The sequence below is a fragment of the Scyliorhinus canicula genome, chromosome 18, assembly GCF_902713615.1.
Source record: "Scyliorhinus canicula chromosome 18, sScyCan1.1, whole genome shotgun sequence".
NCBI lineage: Eukaryota > Metazoa > Chordata > Chondrichthyes > Carcharhiniformes > Scyliorhinidae > Scyliorhinus > Scyliorhinus canicula.
The window spans coordinates 77,766,129-77,792,935 of NC_052163.1; the positions used below are offsets into that span (position 1 = coordinate 77,766,129).

The following is a 26,807-nucleotide window of genomic DNA, read 5'->3' on the forward strand; positions in this document are numbered from 1 at the left end:
AGAGATCAAAACGTTTCCAAACTTGCCATATGCTGAAATAGATAAGCTTAATTTTTCAATCACCGTTCAGAAAGGTTCCCAGGTCTGCACTGAACACAGCCAGGGCAATGCTGCGGCATCCAACTGACTTTAACTCCACTGGATTGGGGAACGGAAAAGCAAAGGCAGCATTCCCACTCCCACTCAAAATCCAACAACCCCTTTTGCTGAAGAACAAGTGGAATTGATAAGGACAGGATCAGCTTTTACTACAATACTCCAGTAGGCAAGTAGTTCGTCAACACTCACAATAATAATGGTTACTCAGGTGGTTGGCAAAACAATATTTAGCATCTTTAGAGACGTAACTAAGGAATTCAGGAAATGTGAAAATTAAAAATCAAATCTTAGCTGACCAGCACCTCTCTGTGCTCACATTTATCTACTTGCTTTGATTCACTGTCGACCCCAATCATTTCTTTCACATCAACCACTGTATCTATAGCGACAAAGCTGTTTGAATACCCAATACTTTGAGCGCGCTCAGGAACACATCTTCTAATAGACCTGGTCACAAGAATCACACACAGTGATGAGTACAGATCTCTCGGTCCATCCTCTCTCAGCTCTCTAATACCTGTGACACAGCGCCCACTGTAAACCAGCCGGCACTATATGAAGCTTCAAACTGAAATTTTTCTGGTAAACTGTTGAATTCTGAAGGAAATCTCTTGGTCAAAGTAACACAAAAGGTTCTGCCTGTAAAATACATTCTTAAATAGGAGTGTTTCTTAGAGGAATGAAAACTAACAGTTTTGTCTGTATTCAAACGAGGGTCACTCCCTTCACCACTTCTCTTGGTTTGGCACAAGAACATACTTCATCGCTGGGACTCATCATATTGTGGCTCACCAAGCACTGCTTGGAGACGGGGACTGTTACATTCTGTATCTCAGCCTTACAAACAACCTCAATTGGTTAGCAGTCACATAGTTAAGACTTTAAAAATCTTTAAATTATATATTTTTTTTTAAAGCGCAATTTTGGATTTAAGCATATGTTGAATTGCCATAAATCCAGCTTCAAAACTTGAACTTGTAATTCATACAAAGTTATCATTTCAGCACATAGAGCATGGAAGCAGGCCATTTACAAAGTGACATATTCTTTGTCATAATAAAACCCTTCGTTGAAAATATATATTGTGGGGCATCTTTCATGGAGTAATACATCAATAAACACTGCCCTACTTACTCCTGCAGGATCTTGCTATCTGTGGTCTGTGGGTAACCAAAATCCATTAACTCATCAAGCAGCTCATAGATTATAACAAAGTTATCTCGTATACTTTCTTCTTCCAGCTCCTTAAAATACTCAGAAAAGACCTGGAAAGTAAAGGTGACAGAAATATTAATGGCAATGACCCTCACAGTATAAGCTTTATTGTAATGAAGCTGGACTAACATGTTTCACTGCAGATGGGAGGGTGTAAGATTGCAATTCCCCAAACAACAATTTCCAACCTCTACCAAACAGAAACAGGCGATGATTGTTGGAAAAGCAACAACGGAAAGGTCAATTAAAGCCACACTAGTACACCTCTCTTGGTTACTTAAGGCATGGTAAAGTTAGCTGGTGTAAGGAGATCTAAGAGACAGGCGTTAGAGTCAGTGCCCCAGGGGGTAAATCTGACAGAGATGGGTGGTCACAGGCTTGTGCTCGAGTGAGCCAATCTCAGAAGTAGCACTGGTGGGAGCGTGGCAATTGGCCTCAGTATCCAGAGGCCATGGGAAAAGGGGGTGCAGTAACTAATATTGTCTCTGGCTCCAATCAGGAGCCTTGCAGCAAAATCTAGTTGCAGACTAGTGCAGGATCATGCTCAGTTGTGATGAACACTCCACCACTGAGAAGTCAGACAGCTTCTCTGTCGTTAACTCACAAACTAGTTAGAAAGCAAGGATAAAGCAGCTGGAGGGTATTGATCATGTATGCTGAACAGATAAAGAGGGACTGTGCCCCTTTAAGAGACTGTTCCTTTAATCACTTGTTTCTCGTTTACTCAAACAAACATAATAGAAAGACTGCTGGGACACTGGGTTGATCTGTAGGAGGCTGAAATATGTAATGCTGCAGTCTGTAAATAAAGGAACCATCAAGAAAAGGATCGTTATCTAGTTTTGTACTTTATCTGGCTTAGGGTCCATTTATCAGATAGTTACAAATATGGCAGTGGCTCATTATGTTTACAGTATGAATAAGCACTTAAGATTAAGCTGACAGAGAACTCAAAATAATTGAAGGATCACCATTTGTTACTAAGCAAGCTATTGTTGAAAATTACATGTTTCAGAGGCACACATCCATACTCATGTGGGTGAAAGACGGCAAGTGTGGGCTGTCTTCCAGTTTATTTTGTTGAAAAAGGAATTCCACCCTTTTGGAAACTACCAATTTAAAAAATCCACTATAATCCTCCTGGCGAATATCTAAAATGTTTAAATTTGGACAAAGTCCTGAAAAAGACAGAAGCGATGTCTGCCCGTGACCCTGAAAAAAAGGAACTTTCTGACAGGATCAAGAGAAGCTGACAGCTCATTATCTCTTAAGAGACACTAATGACCCCTGTGACTGTAGAGTTTGGTCAAAGGGAATTATACAAAGACCATCTACATTTCATAAGCCAGGCCTGGCCACCAGAGTCAACTGGTCTGCTAGGCCAAAGGACCTTGCAACCGCCTTTTAAATTCTTAATGGTTAGAATATTAAGAATGTTAGGAACCCACACAAATGAATTTACATATTTTGTCAAAGCCAAGTGCAGGTGGGAGTCATGGGGCATGCTAGGAGAACCAGTTATATGTCTTGCTGTACTGCAAATCAGTCTGCCATCTTCCAAGCAGTAGCTTAGAAAAGGGGTGCTATCCATTTTGAATGCCTGATCCCCATCCACACCTTTTTAAATTGGAACTTCTATATCATTGCCTATACGGCGAATCAATCTGCATTTGCCTATCTTATCGTGGACATTTTCCACTGGAAAAAAGAATAATCAAGTTTTCAGCCTGCCTACTTCTGAAGAATTATACCATTGGACTTTGATTCTGGACTCGGGTGAAACAATTAATGTTTGTTCTGCAGTCCTTCCCTGTAACCCTTTCTTTCCCTATCCCTAGTTTATTGTATTAATGCACAGGGGGCCACAGAGCTACACCCCTCCCATGTTTAAGTGTGTGTGAATAAACTAAGTCTCCTGAATTCATCCCATCTCATTGTTGCTGTGGGGTTAGGAATTGAAATTCAACCATACCAGAACTGAGGGGTTGGGAAATATGCCGGTGCTCAGAAAGGGGGGAAACAAAATCCCTTTCTGATTAAGAGAAGTGGTGAGAGGATTAATACGGCATTCTTAAATTAACCCCCCTCCTGCCCATATCACCACTGACATGGTGAAAAGGTTAAAAATGGAACCGGGCAAGTTGTTGATTCCCCAGAGCAGCAAGTGTATTAGAATGGGAAGAAGAATGAAGTGGGGGCTGGAATGAAGAATTGTTCCATTTGGACCCGGAGAGGCGAGGGAAGAACGAAAATCATCATCTCACCTGAACCACCTTATACAGGAAAGCAAACACCAGAGACACACACGCATTTTTCTTGGAGGTTGCAACGACTGCAGTGATTATGGTCAAGGCATTAAACTGACTGGCTATAGATTCCTCCTCCCCACTCCACCCCTCTAACCATGTAATTTCCTGGGAGACAAAAAAGTGCCAATAGATTGTCTCAGAAATTAAGTTGAAGAAAATAGGGAGAAGAGCACAAGGTTCTATTGTATAACAGACCACAAAGAAAAGACATTGTAGATCATGGGGATTGGTCTCACTTTGTTGTACGAGTAGAAACAAGCTGGAAGGTTCTGTGGTTTTGAGCAAAGCCTAGAGAGCTTTAACGATAAAAATACCTTCAATAACAACTAGGGAGAGATAAGAAAACATTTAGTCATAGTGCTGCACCAATAATGGTGTGGGGCAAGGTAAGTGGACCAGATAGGAGAGGAATAGGCATTTGGAAGCACAATAACTGGGGGGTGGGGGGGGGGGGGCACATACGTTTGGGACGGAACACCTCTGCTTATTAAAGATTCAATGACAGGACAATTAGCTGCCATTTAGTGACTGATGGATAATTGAGTCATCAAAGTTTGATCTCACACAATTGACAAATTAAGCAAAGTAACATGCAGAATACGAACAAATGTGAACCATTCTGAGGCTGAGAGGCCGACTAGGGTTGAGGGCTGCTCTCAGGCTGTGAACTTGACTGGTGTTAAACAGCTGTGCAACGAGGTGACATCAGGTTTAGATGTCTCACAAACCTTTGGAAAGAAAATCAAAGAAGTGAATAAGTGAAATGCGGGTAACAGATGTTCCACTGCATTATGAGCTGTCTATAACTGACATGATGTGAAAGGTGAGGCTAGGTCTACGAGACTAATTGATACAGACTTCCAAAGACATTTTCCAAAGTTTTACATAACGAGACGGTCAACAGAATGAGCGCTTACTGATATTGGAGAAAACCGGTCAGCTTGGTTAGGGAATGAATAAGGAGGCGGTAGACAAAGTATATTAATATGCATGCACTCAAATTGGCAGGATGTGACTAGGGGCGTACTCCAGGCATCTGTACCAAGACTGCTACTTTTCATTATATCCATAAACAACTTGGAAGGAGGAATAGGGTTGCATATATAAATTCACTGGCAACACTTAGCGTAGGCGGGAGCAGAAAGTTGCCAAGGGACATTAGTACATTAGATGAGTGGAAAAACCGTGGCAATGAGAGAAAATATGAGGTAATTCACTATGGATCTGAGACAGAAAGCTCAAGAGCATTCTCCAAATGATGAAAAGCAAGAAACTGTGGAGGGGCAGACAGATTTAGGAATTCAACCACAGAAATTACTAAAGGTTAGTGGACAGGTACAAAATGGCTAATGGAATGTTGTCCTTTATCTCAAGAGGGTTAGAATCCAAACAGATAAATTTATGATAGGGTAAAGGGCTAAAACCTATTTGTCTGGTGGAACATCTCAGAACAAGGGAATATAATTTTTACATTAGAGCCAAGTCATTCATGGATGATATCAAGAAGCACATCATTTTTTTTTTAAATGGCATACGCCCATCTATTTAAAACAAAAAGAAATTTAGAGTACCCACTTCTTTAGTTCCAATTAAGGGGCAATTTAGTGCGGCTAATTCACCTACGCTGCACATCTTTTTGGGTTGTGGGGGTGAGACCCATGCCGACATGGGAAGAATGTTCAAACTCTACATGGGAGCAAACCCGGGTCCTTGGCACCATGAGGCAGCAGTGTGTCGCCCGCATCTTTCCAGCTATGAATGGACAGGCACGTTGCAATAATCCATTGGGTGTCTGACGGCTGAAGAGGCCAACCCTTGATGGGCAGATTCTGCCAAAGTGCCACACCAATTTTCCAAGTGGTCATCTGGCTCCGACTACCTCCCCGTAGAGAAGTCTTGGGTATGCAATTGTCTTCCACCCTGTTGGCCTGCCCAAGCCAATGAAGCCACCTCAGTCTGATAAGTGCAAACAAACAGGAGAGTTCTACCTTTGAGAAGACTCCTGCATTTGTGATTTTGTCCAGCTAGCTGGCACCCACATTGCATCACAGATGGCAAATATGGAAATAGTTTAGCTGCTTTTCTTCTTCACACAAATGATAGTCGAAATCTGGAACTCTCCCTTTAAAAAGCCTGTGGTCAATCGAAGCTTTCAGAACAGAGATTTGTGCACAAGGATATTACTAGATTACAGTAAAAGTAGATGGAGAAAAGATACAGATCATCCATAATCTAACTAAAAGGTGAAATAGGGTCGGCAGGCTGAACAGCCTTGAGTTCCTATCCTTGCAACTGTCTTTAAATGATAAAGACAAATTAACTGGTGGAGACACAGGATAAAAGAGAGCAGGAAGAATAAAAATGAAGCATATTATCTAACTGTTGAGAGATGGCAGATCTCGGAGGTGCAGAGGGATGAGTGTCCTAGCGTATGAATCACAAAAGGCTCGTGTGCAAGTACACTAAGTAATTAGGAAAGCTAATTGAATGTCATCATTTATTACGAGGGGTAATGAATCCAAAAGTAGACAGATTTTGCTTCAATTATACAGGGAATTGGTGAGACTAGATCTAGAGTATTGCATACAGTATTGGACTCCTTATTTAAGGAAGGATATAAGTGCATTAGCAGTTCAGATGAGTTTTACCAGATTAACACCTGGGCTGGGTCGGTTGGCTTACGAGGAAACGTTAGACTTGTATCCGCTGGAGTTTAGAGGAGGAAGAGGTGACTTGATTGAAACAGAAGATCCCGAGGAGTACGGACAGGGTGGATGTGGGGAGAATGCTTCCTCTTCTCGAGAATCTAGATCTAGGCGTCACCTTTTAAAAATAAGATGTCGCCAAACACTAAGCAAAAAGTCTTCTCTCAGAGTTGAGAGAGAGTCTTTGGAACTCTTTCTCAAAAGGGAATGGAAGCAGAATCCTTGAATACTGTTAAGGCAGAGGTAGATAGATTCTTGAACATTGTGATTTGAAACCTATAAAAGCAGAGCTCTCCAAGTGCTGGCTTGTCTGCACTGAAAGTGCTTTTGGAGTTCGGTGGAAACAGAGTTAAGTGGAACTGGGAGAAGAGGCTACAAGAGAGAGAGATGATTGGTAAGTAGTGGGCAAGGTCAGTATATGTTTACAACTTCTACCACTTTATAGTTTGAAAATCTGTTTTGTGGTTCACAATCTGTAAGGGATACAATTGGTAGTTGCAAGGAGGGCAAGGAAGGGCCCCAGAGAATTCATATAATCTGATATGAAGAATCTGCTAAAGGTTTCATTTAAAGGGTTACGTAATGGCAGAAGATCTCAACGCCTTGGTTTGCTCCTCTTGCTCCATGTGGGAGGCAGGGAACATTTCCATGCCCGAGCCCAGCATGTGTGCAGCAACGGTCTCCAGCTACAGCTCCTGGAAGCCCAGATTTCGGAGCTGGAGCGGCAACTGGCGACACTGTATCCAAAGGGGAATTTATGGTGCTGAGGACCTGGATGCAATCCCGGCTCCGGGTCACTGTTTATGTGGAGTTTGCACATTCTCCCCATGTCTGCCTGGGTTGCAACCCCACAACCCAAAGATGTGCAGGTTAGGTGGATTGGCCACGCTAAATTGCCTCTTAATTAGAAAAAAAACAAGGGGGTGAAAGGTTATCGGGATGGAGGGGTGCAGAAATGTGGAGTTGAGGTTACAATCAGATCAGCCATGATCTTGTTGAATGGTGGAGCAGGTTTGAGGGACCGAGTGGCCTACTCCTGCTCCTAATTCATACGCATGTGTGTGTAATTTACATGATGGCTGCTGATAAAATTCAATAAATCTTCTCAGTGCAATAATTCAGAAACACTTCATTTGACAGCAAGTCTTCACTGAACAAGAAACTTCAATACTCAACTTTGGAAAGAGGTCGAGCCAGTGTAACTAAAATGTCATTCTGTATGACTCAATTAAGTAAATCCATCACGGTAGAGGCACAAAGTCGAGTAAATATTGTCGAGAAGGCACGACATGCAGTTTAGTTATGATTCAGGGTGCTCGATGATTCATTGGGAGCTTTAGTACACTTGGAGTATTTATAAAGAATGTGCCAAAGGTTAAGATGTATCTCGGTTATACTACTCATCACTGAATACACACAACACAAACATACCTATTGCAAAATACAGGCTCACAGTGCGCCAAGGTTTTGGATTTGCAATAAGCTATCTTTCACTTTTGACTTGATGCTCTGCAAGCTTTCTGCTATGTGAACTGGGTAGGCCCCCAGTGTGAACAGGACCAAGATCAAATTGACATGACATTTCCAGTGACGGCAGGCAGGAGGCAGCTGCACACTGGAGGGCTCCCATTCGGGAACAGAATTTTCGGGGTTTTAACGCCCGGTCCCAAGGGCAACTGAGGCTGCAAAAGCTGTAAGAAGGCACAGTGAGGAGAAATGTCCAAGTTGGGGGAAAAAAACGGCCGGGAAAAAAGGGGTTAATGAAAGTCCGCCGGGGAGTGGAAAAGTCAGCGCGAGGACTGGAAGGAAAGCGGAGGCTGCAGCACCGGGGAGACCGCATTGCTCACGGCAGAAGAAATGACCATGGTGATGGCTGTGGAACTTGAAAAACAGTTCACAAAGCACATGGTAACGATGAAGGAGGAGATGGGGCGGTACTGAAAGTGCTGGTGGAGGAGGCGATTGCCCCGGTGAGGACTACGGTATCAAGCACAGCGGCAGAGGTGCGGGAGCAAGGTGAGACACTGAGGAAGCAAAATGAAATGAAAATTGCTTATTGTCACAAGTAGGCTTCAAATTAAGTTACTGTGAAAAGCCCCTAGTCGCCACATTCTGACGCCTGTTCGGGGAGGCTGGTACGGGGATTGAACCGTGCTGCTGGCCTGCCTTGGTCTGCTTTAAAAGACAGCTATTTAGCCCTGTGCTAAATTAGCCCCATAATAATAATAATCACTTATTGTCCCGCGTGGGCTTCAATGAAGTTACTGTGAAAAGCCCCTAGTCGCCACATTCCAGCGCCTGTTCGGGGAGGCCAGTACGGGAATTGAACCTGCACTGCTGGCAATGTTCTGTGTTACAAGCCAGCTATTTAGCCCACTGTGCTAAACCAGCCCAGTGGAAGAGGCATTATCGCAGCACAGTGATCAACTCACCTTGATGGGGAAGGAGCTGCGGAGGGTGATAGAGACAAACAAGGGTCTGCAAGCCAAAATGTAAGACCTTGAAAACAGATCCAGGCGGCAGAATCTGAGGATCGTGGGTCTGCCCGAAGGGGTGGAAGGCCCAAGGCCGACTGAGTATTTTCCTACGATGCTGGCGGAGCTATTGGGGGAGGGGGACGATCCCTCTCGATACAAACTGTATCGGGCTCATAGGCCATGGAGGCCTATACCAAAGGCAGGTGAGCCACCAAGAGTAGTAACTGTTTGTTTCCGTAGGTACAGCGTGAAGGAGAAGGTCCTATGCTGGGCAAAGCAGAAGCGGGAGATGGAGTGGGCTGGAGCTGTTATACGTATATACCAAGACTTTACGGTGGAGCTGGCAAGGAGGCGGGTGGCCTTCAGCCGGGTTAAGAAGGAACTGTACAACAGCAAAGTGTAGTGCGGCATAGTGTATCCAGCCAAGTTGATGGTGACATACAAATCCAAGGACTTTTATTTTGGGACGGCGGAAGCAGCGGAGGGGTTTGTGAAGGCAGAAGGACTGTGGCAGAATTGAAAATTGGGACTGAGAGTGGGTCTTGTACCGATGTAGCCTCATGTAACTATTTTTTCACTGTGTGTTGGTGTATGTACTAAATGAGTCGACGGCTGTATATTTGGACGACAGCTGTATATTTGGACAAGGGAAGAGTTGGGGCTTTCATTTGCAATGATGGTTCTTTGGGACTTGGGTGGGTATGCAGGGTTGTGTGCTAAAGGGGATTTCTTGGTTTTCCTGGGTCCGGGCAAGGGGGAAGGACACCCGGACGGGGGCCTCCACGCTGGCCGGTTTAAGCCGGCCAGTAAACGGGAGTGAGGTGGGGGGAGGGGCATCAGCCATCGGAGCCTGGTAGAACAGGTTTCGGCGAGTCGAGCCAGGGTGAAAAGTTGGGGGGAGGAAACGAGGCTTGCGGGAGGAGTTTACAAGAGGAAGTGGAGGGGAGGAATGTGTGTGTGTTTGTGGGGGGGGGTCTACAATTCATGGATGTTATTCACGGTACTCTTTCGGGGATTGGATGGTGTTGAATATTATATGGGGGGGTGGACTATATATGTCAATGGTGACCATAGGCAATTCTTGATTCCTTTTCCTTGGGAGGTTTTATTTTATTTGATACTTATATTGTTAGGCGGGCATGTGAACTGGGTAAAGCTACTATACAAGGAGCCGAGGGCGAGTGTCCGCACAAACAACATCAGCTCGAGATACTTTTCTCTCCACCGTGGGACTAGGCAGGGATGTCATATGTCCCCCAGCTGTTTGCACTCACGATTGAGCCGTTGGCCATCGCATTAAGAAGTTCGGGGGTGTGGAAAGGGATAGTGCGGGGGGAGGATAGAGCACAGGGTGTCCTTATATGCCGATGACTTGCTGCTATACGTGTCATAACCAAGTGTGTTGATAGGGGGAATATTGGAACTACTTCGAGTGTTTGGGTGTTTCTCGGGCTACAAACTAAATCTAGACAAGAGTGAGTATTTAGTGCTGTCTCGGCCGGGGGTGGGGGCAGAGGTGGAGGGGTTGCCATTCTGTAGGGCAGGGACTCACTTTAGGTGCCCGGGGGTGCAGGTTGCCTGGGAGTGGGGGGGGTGGGGGGGCTCCGCAGATACAACATTGCTAATTTGGTGGGGAGAGTGAAAGCTGATCTGGCACGGTGGGATGGTCTCCCTCTGTCACTGGCAGGTCAGGTACAGGCGGTTAAAATGAACGCGTTGCCACGATTTCTGTTTATTTTTCATAGCCTGCCGATTTTCCTGCTAAAGGCTTTTTTCCAGAGAGATTGAGGGAAGGATTACTGCGTTCATATGGGGAGGGAAGGTGGCCAGAGTTAGAAAGGTGCTGCTACACAGGGGAAGTCAGGCAGGGAATTTAGGTCTTCCGACCTGATGTATTACTACTGGGCGGCGAATGTGGAGACGGGGCGGAGCTGGGTCAGAGGGGTTGATTCCCAGTGGGTCAGAATGGAGGAGAGTTTGTGCAGGGGGTCGGGACTGAAAGCACTAGCAACAGCGCCGCTCCCGATAGCCCCGGGAAAATACTCAGGGAGTCCGGTAATAATAGCTTCATTGAGAATTTGGAGGCAGTTTCGCCAACACTTCGGGTTGGGGGCAGGGTCAAGGGAAATGCCGATTCGGGGGGGAACCACATATTTTAGCCAGGGAGGTGGGATGGAAATTTTCGGAAATGGGAGGAGAAGGGGATTAAGACACTAAAAGATTTGTTTCTTAGGGGTCAGTTTGCAGGATTGAAGAAGCTGGAAGCGAAGTATGGGCTGGAGCAGGGGGAAATGTTTAGATACATGCAGGTTCAAGTTTTGCCAGAAAGGAGATAGAGATTCCCTGTGGAGCCAGCCTCCACATTGCTGGAGGAGGTGCTGACAACAGGGGGACTGGAGAAGGGGGTACTGTCAGTGGTTTACGGAGCTATTTTGGAACAGGAGAAGGCACCAATGGAAGGGATCAAAGCAAAGTGGGAGGAAGAGTTGGGAGAGGATGTGGAGGAGGGGTTCTGGTGTGAAGTGCTCCGGAGAGTGAATGCCTCCACCTCGTGCGTGAGGTTGGGGCTGAGACAGCTGAAGGTGGTATACAGAGCAGACCTCACGAGGGCGAGGATGGGGGCTACTCACGTTCATATGTTTTGGTCCTGTCCAAAGCTAGAGGATTACTCAAAGGAGGTTTTTAGGGTCATTTCTAAAGTGATGCACATGAAACTGGACCCAGGGCCCCCATGGGCCATATTCAGAAGGTCGGACCAGCCAGGGTATGGGTGATCCCTAATTCGTTTGTGTGAACATGCGGGCTAATGTTTGGGGTTTGGTGGGAGGATGGGATCGTTGTTGTTGATAAGGGGATTGACATTGTATTTGTCACCATTTACTGTTTGTTGGTGGGGTGTAAATCCTGAAGAAAATGTGAAAATGGAGAATAAAAATATTTTTTAAAAATTGACATGACATTTGTAAAGGGTCCAAACCATTTGCTGAATGCTGAAACACTTTTCTAGGGAGTGACTAGGTTTGCCACTGCAGGACTCCACACCTTTCATTTTAAAGAGCAAATACTCGGAAGGATACGATATAGATTATTGTGTTTGATCCACATGAATCGAACCGCTCCATGTGACAGGATGGGCGTCAGGGTACACTCTTCCTCCTTCTCCATCAGAATAGACATAAAGTGTTCAATTTCCGACATTTCCACATCTCCCCGATAATTCCGACAAATCAGGACCTGAGAAACAGAACACGAAGATGTTTCATATACAATGCTACAATCTCAAACAAAGTGGGGTGACTGCTTGACTTATGAAAACACAAATGATTCTGCACCAAAGAATCATGAGTGGATATTAACTGTGTCAACAAGCTTTGCACCGTTTAAGGCACGCAATGCTAACTCAAGCAATTTCAAGCAAACTGAAGCACAGCCAGTTGTAGATTAAAGCCCATCCTATCTAGTTTTAACATCAGAGAAGCATCGCGTGAGCATGGATCTCGCCATTCATCCAGCAACTTCCAAATGAAATTGCCCTTTACATAGAATCTACAATAGCCAATCAGTCCAATTGGTTTATCCTCCACAGAAGTCTCTTCTCATTCTAATAACCTCTACCCAACTCCTTTTATTCTCTTCTCTGCGTTATACATCAAGCCTCCCCTTAAAGACATCAATGCCAACTGCTTCAACCACTCTGGGGCACCAAGGTTCACATCCTCATGCCACTCAGCAAAAAGAAATTCCCCCTGAATTCTTCATTTGATTGGCATGACGATGTGTCATGCAGAATATAAATCTTCATTGGCTGGTGGAAATTAAATTAAACGAAAATCGCTTATTGTCACAAGTAGGCTTCAAATGAAGTTACTGTGAAAAGCCCCGAGTCGCCACATTCCGGCGCCTGTTCGGGGGAGGCTGGTACAGGAATTGAACCGTGCTGCTGGCCTGTCTTGGTCTGCATGTGTTATGAATTGGGGAATTTTAAGATTAAAAATTAAATTGTGATAAAGTAAAATGGGGGATTGATAAGTGCTGCTGTCTGAAGGGATGTTGAAATGCAAATTAACCTATCCGTGAGAAAAGCAGGTGTATGTGCATAGGTGAAAAATATTGGGATGCAGGAAGAGGTGACTTCAAAGTGGAGAGGCAAGGGAATTGACACTTGTGGCCAAACGGTCACTAAAGATGGCTCTGCCTCCATCTAGCTAAGAGCAGAGCGTTATCCCTATTGTCCTAACCAACATTTATCCCTCAATCAACCACACAAAAAAAATTATCTGGTCTTTATCACATTGCTGTTTATGGGGGTTTGATGTGCATAAATTACCATTACAGCAAAGACTGTACTTCATTGGCTGTAAACCACTTTGTACTTGTGTAGTTGTGAAAGTGCTAGCAAAATGCAAATCTTGGGTTTTTTTCCCATAATTCAAACATTAACATCAACTTTATGGCTCCCCTTTGAACTTGGAATATCTCTCTACTTTCATAGCGCCATAGTTTTACAGCACAGAAAGAGGCCCTTCGGCCCGTTCTGCAAAGGGCCCTGGGAAATCTAGTGAAGTACAAGGACAAGTAAGCTGCAGTTTAAATAAACATTGAGGAGCAAGCTGCCGCCCTGACATCATAATACACAGGAAAACGACCATCTCCAGGAACAATAGAAACATACTGGTTTAGCTCACTGGGCTAAATCGCTGGCTTTTAAAGCAGACCAAGCAGGCCAGCAGCACGGTTCGATTCCCGTACCAGCCTCCCCGAACAGGCGCCGGAATGTGGCGACTAGGGGCATTTCACAGTAACTTCATTGAAGCCTACTCGTGACAATAAGCAATTTTCATTTCATTTCATTTTCAATCACGAATGTCTATCAGACACAACAGACCTTCCTTATTTGGAAGAGCTTGTGTGCCCCTAACACCTACAAAATCAATGTGGCAGCCCCAAATGGACTTGATCGATCAGGGTGATCGAACCCTGATCAATTGATTGGTAATGGCCCGGGGACCGCCCAAAAGTGCGCAAAACCAATATGGTACAAAAGATGCTGCACCACCTTAGAATTGCTCACTCTGCAGCAGCACACAACAGGAACAGAACAACGGTGATCTTCACCAGCCACCACAAAGAGGGCCATCACACCACCAAACAGAAGGAAAATGAGAGCCAGAGCATCAGACCAGACCAAGGACCGAACATCAAGGACTACAGAAATGTAATACAGATAAAGACCTTTTATCTGTTTGCTAGTCACTCTAAAGTTAAGGTCTAGTATGACCTTTAGTATTCTGTAAAATAACTTGTGTTGGATGGTGCGAGTGTGAATAAACACTATTTGATTAAACAAAGCCGGCTCACAGTCATTTGTCCACCGCATACGGGTTAAAGACTAGGGGTGGATCTACTGTGAAACTAATGAAGCTCAAGCTTCAGGGCCCCTAATCCCGGAGAGGCCCCAGAGGGGACTTTAGTCCACATTGCTTAAAGATTTTGGGTCTACTGTATGAGAAGGGGTTTTTAAAAAATAATAATATTAATAATATAGTGTAATTCAATACAAAATAATAGTTAAAATAAAAATTAAGATTATTAAAGTATTATGTAAGCTAGCCGTAAACGAAAAAATGTTCAACTTAAGGATGTTTCATTCTAAATATATTTAATATAAAATAATTATAAATAATTTAAAACACTTAACATTTATGACAGAAATACAAACAGTAGGTGACGTGTCTTAGCAAAAAAGGGGAGCCGTTGAAAAAGCAATCACAATGCTAACGCGAATTTTCAACGTGATAGCGATCTAGACAAGAATGTTTTTCAATAAAGTGTTCATACATCAACATCGAGAAATGTAAAAATGAAAAAGTAATTGCTACTTACCTATCCAAACCCGTGTATGAAGAATTGATAGAAATCATGGGAAAACATGTGCAAGATGAAATTGTGAATCAAATCAAAACCTAGACAACAAATACTACTCTATTATTGTTGACTCTATGCCTGACCTGACACATGTTGACCAGCTGGTAATTGTGGTTCGATACTGCTATAATGGAAAACCCTGTGCGAGATTTTTAACATTTTTACCGATAGAAAACCATTCATCCACAACCTTGTTCAACAAAATACAACAAGTCCTGGGTGAACATAAGCTTTCACTTGAAAATATCCATGGTCAGTCCTACGATAATGCATCTAACATGAAGGGCTCGGAGAAAGGGCTGCAAGCACTCTTTAAAAACATTAACAGGTAAGCAGACTATGTACCATGTGCAGCCTATTCACTTAACTTTGTTGGAGAAAAGGCAGTGTCTACTGTACCTGAGGCTGTTGACTATTTTGGCATTTTGCAGGAGCTGTATGTTTTCTTTTCTGGATCTCCACGAAGGTGGGGGATTTTAAACACTCAGGGCAATCTACATTTTTCTCTAAAGAGCTTAAGTGTAACTAGATGGTCTGCACACTATGACCAATGACCAGTGTGTGGTAACTATCTCCGGATTTAGCTCCACGTTATATAATATTGTTGTTGTTTGGGAACAAGAGACACCTCAAGAGTTCAGGAAACATAGGTAGTTGGGAACAAAGGGGTGCCTTCATTTAATACTGTGTGTGTATAGCCATCAATGTCGTTCAGTATACTGTTATAGTGTATTATGGTCCTCATGTGTTTTTCTTTTAAGTTAATAAATATTCTTTATTAATTAATCACAAAACGACTGGACTCTTCTTCCCCGGTTTGCATATATTTTCACAGTATAGCAAATTGAAAATATACATCACGAAGAACCGGTGTTCCAAGTTACCCTTCTGGATTTTGGGATACCTTTGCATTTAACATCAGCAGCATTCTTAACAAGTGTCTTTTGAAAACGGCAGCAAAAATCACCTGATCTACAAATTGGTCAGGTTTCTGGCAGGCTCTGAACGTGCATAGGAATTAGAAATAGACGATTCGGCCCATCAAGCATTCAATTAGATCAGACTTTTTCAAAGTGAGGGGTCACGACCAACGGTGGGTGTAAAATGGGTCATGGCGCACTCTGAAATTATCATAAGTATCCCAACGACTGGGTAAGATCAGCAGGGTGGCAAACAGAAAGGATGCCACGAAAACGGCTTTTGTGTGGAGATCTGAGAGAATGGATGGCCCAGGAGTGAGAAGCAGAGTGTATTGGCCGGCTGACAGACATCCCAACAGCGAGCCAGACTGTATTTTAGCTATAATTTAGAAATATTTGAAAAACACTGAATTAGATCATAGCTGATTATTAACCTCAGCACCAGGTTCTCCTATCCCTCGATGTCACTAATATCCAGAAATCTATCGATTTTGTATCTTGAACATGCTCAATGATTGAACTTCCACAGCCCTTTGGGGTAAAGAATTTCCAGATTCACAATGGTCTGAAGAAATTCCATCTCTTCTCAGCCCTAAATGGTCTACTCCTAATTCGGAGACTGTGTCCCCTGGTTCTAGATTCACCAACCAGGTGAAACATCCTATTTACATCTACCCTGTTAAGCCCTGTAAGAATTTGTATGTTTCAATGAGATCATCTCTCATTCTTTAAAACTCTAGATAAGGCAAGAAGGATGTTCCCGATGATGGGTGTATCCAGAACGAGGCGTCACACTCTGAAGATACAGGGTAGACCATTTAGGACAGAGATGAGGAGAAATTACTTGACCAAGAGTGGTCGGCCTGTGGAATTCGCTACCACAAAAAGCAGTTGAAGCCAAAACATAAGAAGGAGTTAAGATGAAGAACTTGAGGTGAAGAGGATCAAAGGATATGGAGGGGAAAGACGGGATCAGGCTATTGAGTTGGATGATCAGCCATGATCACGATGAATGGTGGAGCAGACTCGAAGGGCTGAATGGCCTCCTCTTGCTCCTATTTTCTATGTTTTTATGTAACACAGGCCTAGTCTCCTCAATCTCTCCTCAAAGGACAATCATGCCATCTCAGGCATCAGTTTGATGAACCTCGGTTGCACTCCCTTATGGCAAGTATATCATACAGATAAGGGGACCAAAATTGTACACAATATTCCAAGTGTTCTCTTGTCAAGCTCGAGACAACTGCAGCAAGACATTCTTACGTTTTTATTCAAATCCCCTTGCGATCAAGGTCAACATACCAAATGCCCGCTAATTGTTTACTGCATCTGTATGCTAGTTTTTTGAGACTCATGAACAAGGACACCAAAGACCTTTTGGAAATCAACACTTTCCAAACTCTCACCATCTGTTTTCTTTCTACCGGTGGATAACTTTACACATTCATATTATATTCCACCTGTCATGTTCTTGCCCATTCACTTGAAGCCTTTACAAAGAGCACCCTACTCAAGCCCACACATCTACCCTATCCTCGTAACCCAGTAACGCCCACTTAACCTTTTTTGGCCACTAAGGGCAATTTATCATGGCCAATCCACCTAACCCGCACACCTTTGGACTGCGGGAGGAAACCGGAGCACCCGGAGACGATCCACGCAGACACGGGGAGAACGTGCAGACTCTGCAGAGACAGTGACCCAGCCGGGAATCGAACCTAGGACCCTGGAGCTGTGAAGCAACTGTGCTAACCACTATGTTACCGTGCTGCCCAAACTATTAGTAATCAAAGAACTTGACGAGACATGTGAAAAGGCTTCTATTCAGTTAATAGTTAGAACTTTGAACAGCTCGAGAAGTTGGTGGACACAGATTCAATAGTAGCTTTCAAGAGGGAACTGGATAAATACTTGCAGGAAAAAAACTGCAGCAATGAGGAAGGTGAATGGGACCAACTGGATTTCTCTTCAAAAGAGCTACTTCAGACTTGATGGATCAAGTTAACTCCTTCGGTGGTATACTATTCTATCATTCTGCAAAAAACTGGATAACAGACATTCTTCAAAATATGCAATTTGTAATGTTTCAACTGAAGAAATTATGTCAATGGCGTCATTGAACAGAAACTAGCCCACCTCCTGATTCACCACAAAGGAAATAAACCACTTCTTACTTAAAAAGACTAGATGACTGAAGGATTGGACCTTCTTCGAAATTTCTGGAACTATGCTACATGAACCATGGTACATTCTGGAACTAAGCTACACGCAAGATCAGATTTCCTGAAAGAATAGGCTCACAAGTGGAACAAAGCTCTCAAATGGATCACGATCTGGACAGTTGTTCATTTACCCAAGAGCAAGGCAGTGAGAAGCTGACTTTATTCGCTGCAAGGAAGCTCCAATACCTCCATGGCCTGGCTGATATTATCAATATATGGCCGAGTTTATGCTGTGAAACCATGCTCAAGGAATCATAGAATTTACAGTGGAGGTCGTTCAGCCCAGCGAGTCCGCACAGGTCTTTGGAAGAGCACCCTCCTTAAGCCCACCTAACCATTTTTTTGGACACCAAGGACAATCTAGCATGGCCAATCCACCAAACCTGCACATCTATGGACTGTGGGAGGAAACCGGAGCACCCGGAGGAAACCCACGCAGACACGTGGAAAACGTGCAGACTCCACACAGACGGTGAACCAAGCCGGGAATCAAACCTGGGACCCTGGGGCTGTGAAACAAAAGTGCTAACCACTGTGCTACCTGTGCCACCCCCATGGGATCCAAACTCACTTAACATGAGCCCCACCCACCCACAAAACAGAGTGTCACCTTCCATTTCTTGATAGAATTCTTACAGTGCAGAAGGAGGCCATTCATCTCATCAGGTTTGCACTCCCCGCCATTTCCTCACAATCCCCCACATCTTTGGACTATGGGTGAAACCGGAACACCCAGAGGAAACACATACAGGCATGAGGAGAAAGTGCAAACTCCATACAGTCACCCCAGGCTGGAATCGAACCCGGGTCCCTAGCGCTGCAAGGCAGCAGTGCTAACCACCATGCTACCCAATGTAACCGGACCCACTGTGCTATTCAATCTCTCATCTCATCTGTAACCTTAATTTCAATGGCAAAGATTATGTGAAATAAATCCCGAGCATGAATTTACATATTCAATTGCCCAAACAAAATACTCACGTTTACAAAGGACCTTCCGTGGTCTCAGGTCATCCCAAACAACTTCACAATCAAGTATTTTTGACATTGTCGTAATGGTGGGAACAGTGACATGCAACCTATAGACAATAAACTGCCACAAACAGCAATCAGAGGAATGACCAAAGCACCTGTGGTTTTTGCTGCAAAGAAGTTGGATAAGTGGGTACATGTGTAATGTGAGTCTGACAGGTAAGTTTATTCAGACCACAGCTGTGTTCAGCGTGGGAATCATTGAATCTATAATTGAACTAAACCACTAAATAATTAGTATCACACTCCAAATTTAAGTGCAAGACATGTTGAAGCTAGCTATTCCTACACAAGGTTCCCACACAAAACGTTATTGCACAGGAGCTGATGGGGGAAGCAAGTTGTTTTTTTATTTTGTCCACGCATGTTGGTTTTTTAAATTTTACTCACTTAAAATTGATGAAGGCATATTCAGAAAACATCCAGTTCTCTGAGAACTCCAATTTTTGTAAAAACTGGAATTTTTTTTTTTTTTATTAATTGTTCATGGGATGTGGGCGTCCCTAGCTGGGCCAGCATTTATTGCCCATCCTGAGGGCATTTAAGAATCAACCACATTGCTGTGGATCTGGATCACATATAGGCCAGGCAAGACAAGGATGACAGATTTCCTTTATTAGTGGACATTAGTGAACCAGATGGGTTTTTGTGACAATAGTTTCATGGTCGCCTTTAGTCTTCTAATTCCAGATTTTTACTGAATTCAAATCAGAGACACTACTGTACTAACATTGGAAGCAACTCAAGAAGGTTAATTGGGCTGTTTCCTGGATGAAGGGGTTTGTCTTATAAGGAAAGGTTGAGTAGGTTGGGCTCATACCCATTGGAATTTAGAAGAATGAACGGTGATCTTATCGAAACATATAAAATTCTGCGAGGACTTGATAGGATAAATACTGGGAAGATGCTACCTCTCATGGGGAATCTAGAACCAACGGTCAAGTTTAAGAAATTCCAAATTAAGACGGAGATGAGGCGCAATTACTTCTCCTAAAGGTTCTTTAAAATTCTCTTCCAGAGAGAGCTGCGGAGGCCGGGTCATTGAATATATTCAAGGCTGTAGTAGAGTTTTGATTGACAAGGTAGTCAAAGGTTATGGGGAACAGGCAAGGAAGTGCTGTTCAGGCCACAACTAATCAGGCATGATCTTACTGAATGGCAGAGCAGGCTCAATCAGCCGAATGCCTACTCCTGCTCCTTTTTCGCAATCTAGTCACACAACAACGCAGAATAAGTTGCTGGTAGCAGACATACCAACTAACCTTTGAAGACTTTGTGTGCGCAAAGTACGGTGAAAAGTTTGAGATTTTATGCAGTTACTCTGTTTTGTTCCCATGATTTTGAAGCAGAGATTACTGTACACGACACACAGAACAGCCTTTCCAGCTTAACACTAATGCATGTGGTAAATCACAAAACCAATCAGCCTTAAAAGATTTTTCTTGTTTAATTCAGCATTATGAATGGCTGTACTGTAAAACTGGATTCCAAGTAAGGAGAGGGGGTTGAAAAAGGAAGGTAAAAACGTAAGACTGACATTCCAGTGCAGTCCTGAAGGTGTGCTGTATTGTTGGAGGTGCCGTCTTTTGAATAAGATGTTAAACTGAGGCCTCAATTTGCCAGCATGGATGTGAATGATCACGTGGAACAATCTGAGCATGGGAGTCACCCCACGGTACGCAGGCAAATATTTATCCGCCAATAAAAAAAATCACTAAAACAGATTATGTCATTATCACATTGCTGTTTGTGGAGGCTTGCCAGTGCTCAGGTCAGCTGCCTTGTTTCCTACATTACAACAGTGATTCGAACTTCATTGGCTGTAAAGCATTTTGAGATATCCAGTGGTAATGAAAAGTGCAATATAAATGCAAATCTCTTTTTGTTCAAAAGCATTTAACCTTCCCACAGTGATGAGGATTGGATACTAATTCCACAGCCATCAATAAATGCTTCAAATGTCTGGAGAGCTCGGAGACCTGTAACTCTCAATTTGAATGAATGCCAACAGCTGCCACAATGCGAGCCACTTACTGACTGAACCACCAGACATGGCAGCTGAGCAACTGTTCCAACTCCTGGGCACAACATGGGAGGTGCCCAGCGTTATGCCAACAGGTGATAGAATCAGAGGTCTGCTTATTAACACTGAAAACGCAGGAGAAATTCTGCATCAACTTTTAAAATCTTGGAAGTTTGCAACGGTAATAAACCAGAAAATGAGACAGTAACAGACTTCAGGAGGAAGGACACAGAAGCTAGTGAAATGGGAGGTGAAATTTGACAAGAAGTGTCAATCCATCAAATTCCTACAGTGCAGAAAGAGGCTATTCAACCGATCAAGTCTGCACCAACCCTCGAAAGAGTACCCTACCTAGGCTTACACTCACGCCTTATCCCAGTAATCCCACCTAACCTACACATTTTTGGACAGTAAGGGGCAATTTAGCATGGCCAATCGACCTAACCTGCACATCTTTGGACTGTGGGAAGAAACCAACACAGACACGGAGAGAACGTGCAAACTCCACACAGTCACCCACGGCCAGAATTGAACCCGGGTCCTGGCACTGTGACGCATCAGTGCCACCATTTGAAAGGAAAGGCTGACCAGAGCTAATATAATGGTACAGTTAGAATTTTTTTTTTTTAAAAAGGGTGCATGAACAGATGTGGGGTTCACATGTAAAAATCTTTGAAGATGGCAGTTAAAAACATTGGAATCCGTAGCTTTCTAGCCTGAAATATAGAATGCAAAATCAAGGAAGCTACAGTAAACCTTTAAAAATCACTAATCAGGTCTTAACTGGAGTACTGTAACCAATGGGCCACCACCTTGAAGTTCCCCACCTTGTCACTCGCCATCTTGACTTAGAAATATATCGCTGTTCCTTCACTGTCACTGGGTCAAACTCCCTCCCTAACAGCAATGTGGGTGTACTTCACCACAAGGACTGCAGCGGTTCAAGAAGGCAGCGCACCACCAACTTATGGGCAATTAGGGATGCGCAATAAATGTCGGTCTCGCCAGTGACACCCACATCCCTGAAATGAATTTTAAAAATGTCTGGGAACCATGCTCTATGTGGAACGGTTGCTAGAGGAGATTTACTGGGTGGTACCAGGGCTAAGGGACTGTAATTACGCAGAGAGACTAAACGATCAAGGTTATTGAAAAGGGAGATGGCACAGAGCATCACTGAACTATACTGTTCTGAATTTACTTGGTTGCTCTGGTCCCAAACTGGGGCATTGCACTAAATAATTACCGTATATACACTTAGTCAAATTCTTCCACTTGGGATAGTGATGTACATTAACAGAAGACATTCAACAACAGTAACCACAGGAGATAGATTTACAATAATTGGCAAAAGAGCCAGGGCAGAAGGAATTAATTCTAAAACTCAGCCAGTTATAATCTAGAATGCGCTGCCTGAAACGAAAGTGGAAGCAGATTTAACAGGAGCTTTCAAAAGGAAACTGGATAATATTTGAAAATGAAAATGTGCAGGGCTGTAGGGAAAGACCAGAAACTGGGACTAATTGCTCTCTCTTTCCCTATAGCTCAGCAAATCCTTCCCTCCTGGCATAATTTGGTTGGCAGAATGGCATCCTCCTGTACTGTACGATTCTGTATGTTATTCTCAAAGTGTTACTGCTGAAGCCTGTTTGCAAAGAGATAACTAAAAGATAATCAACCCAAGCATGACTTTGTGCTCGATCTGCAGAACGGATGAGCTCACAGCTGAGTTAACACAGAAACCCATCCACATTGGGAAGCAGGGGAAAATCCCTCCATAGAATTGACAGAAATCCAACAACTGTGTGCACTTTCTGCTATTGTGGAAACATAACTGCCCGATGTATGTACTGAAAACAGAAAATGCTGGAAAAACTCAGGCTTGGTGGCATCTGTGGAGAATGGACCGGTGGCAGTTATTAGCACTGTTGCCTCACGGTGCTGAGGACCCAGGTTCAATCCCGGCCCCAGGTCACTGTCCGTGTGGAGTTTTCATTCTCTCCGCGTCTGCGTGGGTCTTACCCCCACAACCCAAAGATGCACAGGGTGGGTGGATTGGCCATATCTTTTTATTAAAACAGTAAAAAAATATATACAAGGTCAAACGGGCCATGCTAAATTGCCCCTTAATCAGAAAAAAAATAATGAAATGATGATATCTAGCACTACACTGTACAACCAACCGCTTGCAATCTCAGCTGGCTCCACTCACAAAGATTAGACAGAACTAAACAAATCCAAACCACTCATGGTTCAAGCACCAATTCATCATTTCTGAGAGCATCGCTGAGCAACACTGCTTCAAATTTATTTGGCAACTCTGGCCCCAAACTCCACTAAAGCTTTAACTGTATATACATTTAGCAAAATTCTCCCACTTGGGATAGTGATGTACATTAACAGAAGTACAGAATTAAAAACAAAGTAACTCTCACTGATATAACTCACCACATCATCACGACTCAATGTGCTTCAAAAAATCAACCGTTTTGAAGCATAGGTGTTGAAATGTCAAAAGAGCCACTTGTACCAGTAATGACCCAGAAATATCCGGGCATATGATCAACAGGCAATTAACCAGGTTTAGATGGTGTTGGTTTAAGGAGGCGTGTTGGCCAGGACACTGACAGGACACCGTGATCTAGTTTCCTTAGCTCATTAACATCCACCCACACTGCATGAACGGGATGAAGGGCAGGAGCTCCGACAGTGCAGAAATCCCTCAGTTGCCCCCTGCACTGTCATCCTTCCTCCGCCACTGCCCCCCCCCCCCTCCAAATCCAGGCAAAATGTTCAGCGCATAACCAAAATATGTTGCACATTCTTTCACAAAAGAGACAGTGAGCTTTGAGCTTTAGAACATAACCAATTTCAGTTCAATAACTGTACGATACAGAGCTGTCAATTTATCACTTAATTATAAACAGATCAACAGATCGTCATACACTCAACGGGTTTAAGTCAGCAAAACATCTGCTGAATCATTGCTTGCAATGTGCTAAAGGATGACTAAAATGTGCCAGGGTTGTCCCAGTTTCACAAGATTCATAATTTAAATATAGATTTAAACCAAAACGATCAACTGACAGATCTGGCCATGTGCAATAAGTCAGATTTCTGTAAAAGTGGAATAATATTAATTTGATATGGGTTAAAGGTAAAAGGTTTGACCCATCACTCCTTGCACAGATTGTGTACAATCAATCTCGTCATTCAAGGATGCTGCTTCAGTGCCTGCCCCCCTCCCCCTAAAGAGTCACACAAACTTCAGAACACACCCACACTCCCAGCTTGGTTCCACCTCAGACATTGCCACATCCCCAAAAGAGGAACCACAACCCCTGGAATGCAAGCACAAATTACAAGCTTGCACATGTACCCTGCAAATTTCCCCTTCGATAGATAAATATTCAATTCCCTAACGGGTCCAGGCAGCAGAATCTGTAGATTTCTGGGGCTGCCAGAGGATGGGGAAGGAATGAGCGCTACGAAATATGTGGCAAGGATGCTGGCCAGGTTGGTGGAGGGGGTGCTGGAAGGGTGGCATGGTAACAGTGGTTAACACTGTTGCTTCACAGCGCCAGGGACCCAGGTTCAATTCCCAGCTTGGGTCAGTGTCTGTGCAGAGTCTGCAAGTTCTCCCCGAGTCTGCTCGGGTTTCTTCCAGGTGCTCCGGTTTCCTCCCACAAGTCCCGAAAGACGTGCTGTTAGGTCATTTGGACATTCTGAATTCTCCCTCTGTGTACCCGAACACGCACTGATGTGGCGACTAGGGGATTTTCACAGCAACTTCATTGCAGTGTCAAGGTAAGCCTACTTGTGGCAACAATAAAGATAATTATAAAAAGGCCCCAGAGGTGGACATGGCCCACAGTTCCCCAAGACAGAAGCCGAGAGGTGGGAGCCACCGCGAGTGACGATTGCGCGATTGCACAAATTTGCTGAGAAGGAATTACGGTGGGCCAGGGAGAAGCGAGACCGTGAACGGGAGGGTAATCATGTCCGGATATATCAAAATATTGGTGCGGAGCTGGCGAAGAGGTGTGCAGGGTTCAACAGGGCCATGGCGATGTTGTCCCGAAGGAAGATTCAGTTTGTGGTGCTGTACCCAGTGAAACTGTGGGTCACTTTTGAAGGCTGGGATCACTATGTTGAAATGCCAGAAGAGGGCAATGATTTTATAAGGGATCATAAAACGGGGGAGAACGGAGAATCAGTGTGAGATGCAAAAGTTGGAGATTATGGCGATTGTGTATTGTCAGAGGATGTTTTTTTTCTTTACCTTTGGGGAGTTACAAGTTTGTAAATTTGTAAGGGGGTACCCACCCACCCTGCACTCCCACTGGTAAGAATTGTAATGTGGAGCGTCCGGGAGCTAAACGAGCCGGTTAATAAGTCCTGAGATTTTGCGCACCTGAGGAGTTTGACCAGGTTGAGGAAGGGATGGTTTGGACAGGTATTCCACTTGGAGCTTGACTCAAAGTGGCGGGGTGGGAGGGGGGGACATCTGGATACGCACCAATTGATTATGGATGGAGATTTAGCTGCGTGATGGAACCAAGGTGGACAGGCCGAGTCCCAAGTCAATGGGAAGGGTGAGGATGATAAAGGAGTTTGGAAGGTTTATGGAGCGTATGGGAATGGCTGATCCATGGAGGTTTAAGAACTGGGGGGAGGGGCAGGTGAAGAGTGTACTCTTCCTTTTCACACATGTATACGGGGCATGCAGGAATTGATTTCTTTGTGGTGAACCAAGTGGTGTTGTTGGGGTTGGTGCGGGCGGCGCATGCAGGAATTTTGATATCTGATCAACCACCGCATTGGCTGGAGGTGAGACTTAGGGCGGGGGCCGGGATGGAGGCAAGATTCAGGTCTGTTGGCGGATAAGGGGATTTTGAAAGTAATAATAATAATCTTTGTATTGTCACAAGTAAACTTACATTAACATTGCAATGAAGTTACTTTGAAAAGCCCCTTGCAAGGCTGTTGATTGGGAATTAGGTGAAGATTAACCAGAACGGGGAGGTGTTGGCAGCCATGTTCTTGAAGCCGTTGATGGCTGTGGTCCGAGTGGAGATTATCTCATTCAGGGCGCACGGGGACATGAGGAGGGAGGAGCATGGACGGTTGTTGGGTGAGATAGTCAAGGTGAGATATACGGGGGCCCCCACCAAAGAGTTGTTGGCAGAGAGGAAGAGATTGCAGGCGCAGTCTGATAGGTTGACGATGGGAAGGGCAGTGGGACCGCTACGGACGGCAAGGGAGGTTACAATATGAATATAGGGAGAAATCCAGCTGTATGCTGGCCCACCAGAGGAGGATGCAGGCAGTGTCCAGGGAAATTTTAACAGTGCAACAGAGAAGAGGGATTAGTGTCAGAGCCGGGGAGGATAAATGGAGGTTCAGGGGATGCTACGAGAAGTTGTACAGGGTGAAGCTGGCTATAGAGGAAGCAGATATGGGACAGTTTCTGGATGGGTTGGAGTTTCCAAGGTTGGAGGAAGAGAACAGGCAGGCACTGGAGGAGCCGCTGGGGCCGAGGGAGGTGACTGACAGTATTAGGGGGATGAAGTCAGGGAAGGCTCCAGGGCTGGATGGCATCTCGATGGAGTTTTATGAGACGTTTGTGACAGAGTTGGCACGGCATTTGTTGGGGATGTTTAGTGACGCGCAGGAGAAGGGGGAGCTGCCAGAGACACTGATACAGGCATCGACTGCCTTCTCTGGGTACAAGTTAAATATCGGGATGAGCAAAGTGTTTTCGGTGAATGAGGCAGGGCCAGGAGGACAACTTGGAGATATTGCTATTTAAGATAGCTAGGGAAAGGTTCAGGTACTTGGGAATTCAGGTGACAGGGGATTGGGCTATGATGAACAGAT

General features: G+C 44.3%; 1 protein-coding gene across 1 annotated transcript in view; it reads right to left on the reverse strand.

The window, feature by feature from the left end:
* Positions 1 to 26,807, reverse strand: part of LOC119953662 (AP-1 complex subunit mu-1) — a 159,587-nt gene that overhangs the window by 128,503 nt on the left and 4,277 nt on the right. The window contains exons 2-4 of the mRNA XM_038778150.1: positions 11,883 to 12,039; positions 3,579 to 3,646; positions 1,234 to 1,364 (exon numbers count right to left, since the gene is read on the reverse strand). Of these exons, the coding sequence (XP_038634078.1) occupies positions 1,234 to 1,364; positions 3,579 to 3,646; positions 11,883 to 12,039 (356 nt within the window). The remainder of the gene's footprint in view (positions 1 to 1,233; positions 1,365 to 3,578; positions 3,647 to 11,882; positions 12,040 to 26,807) is intronic.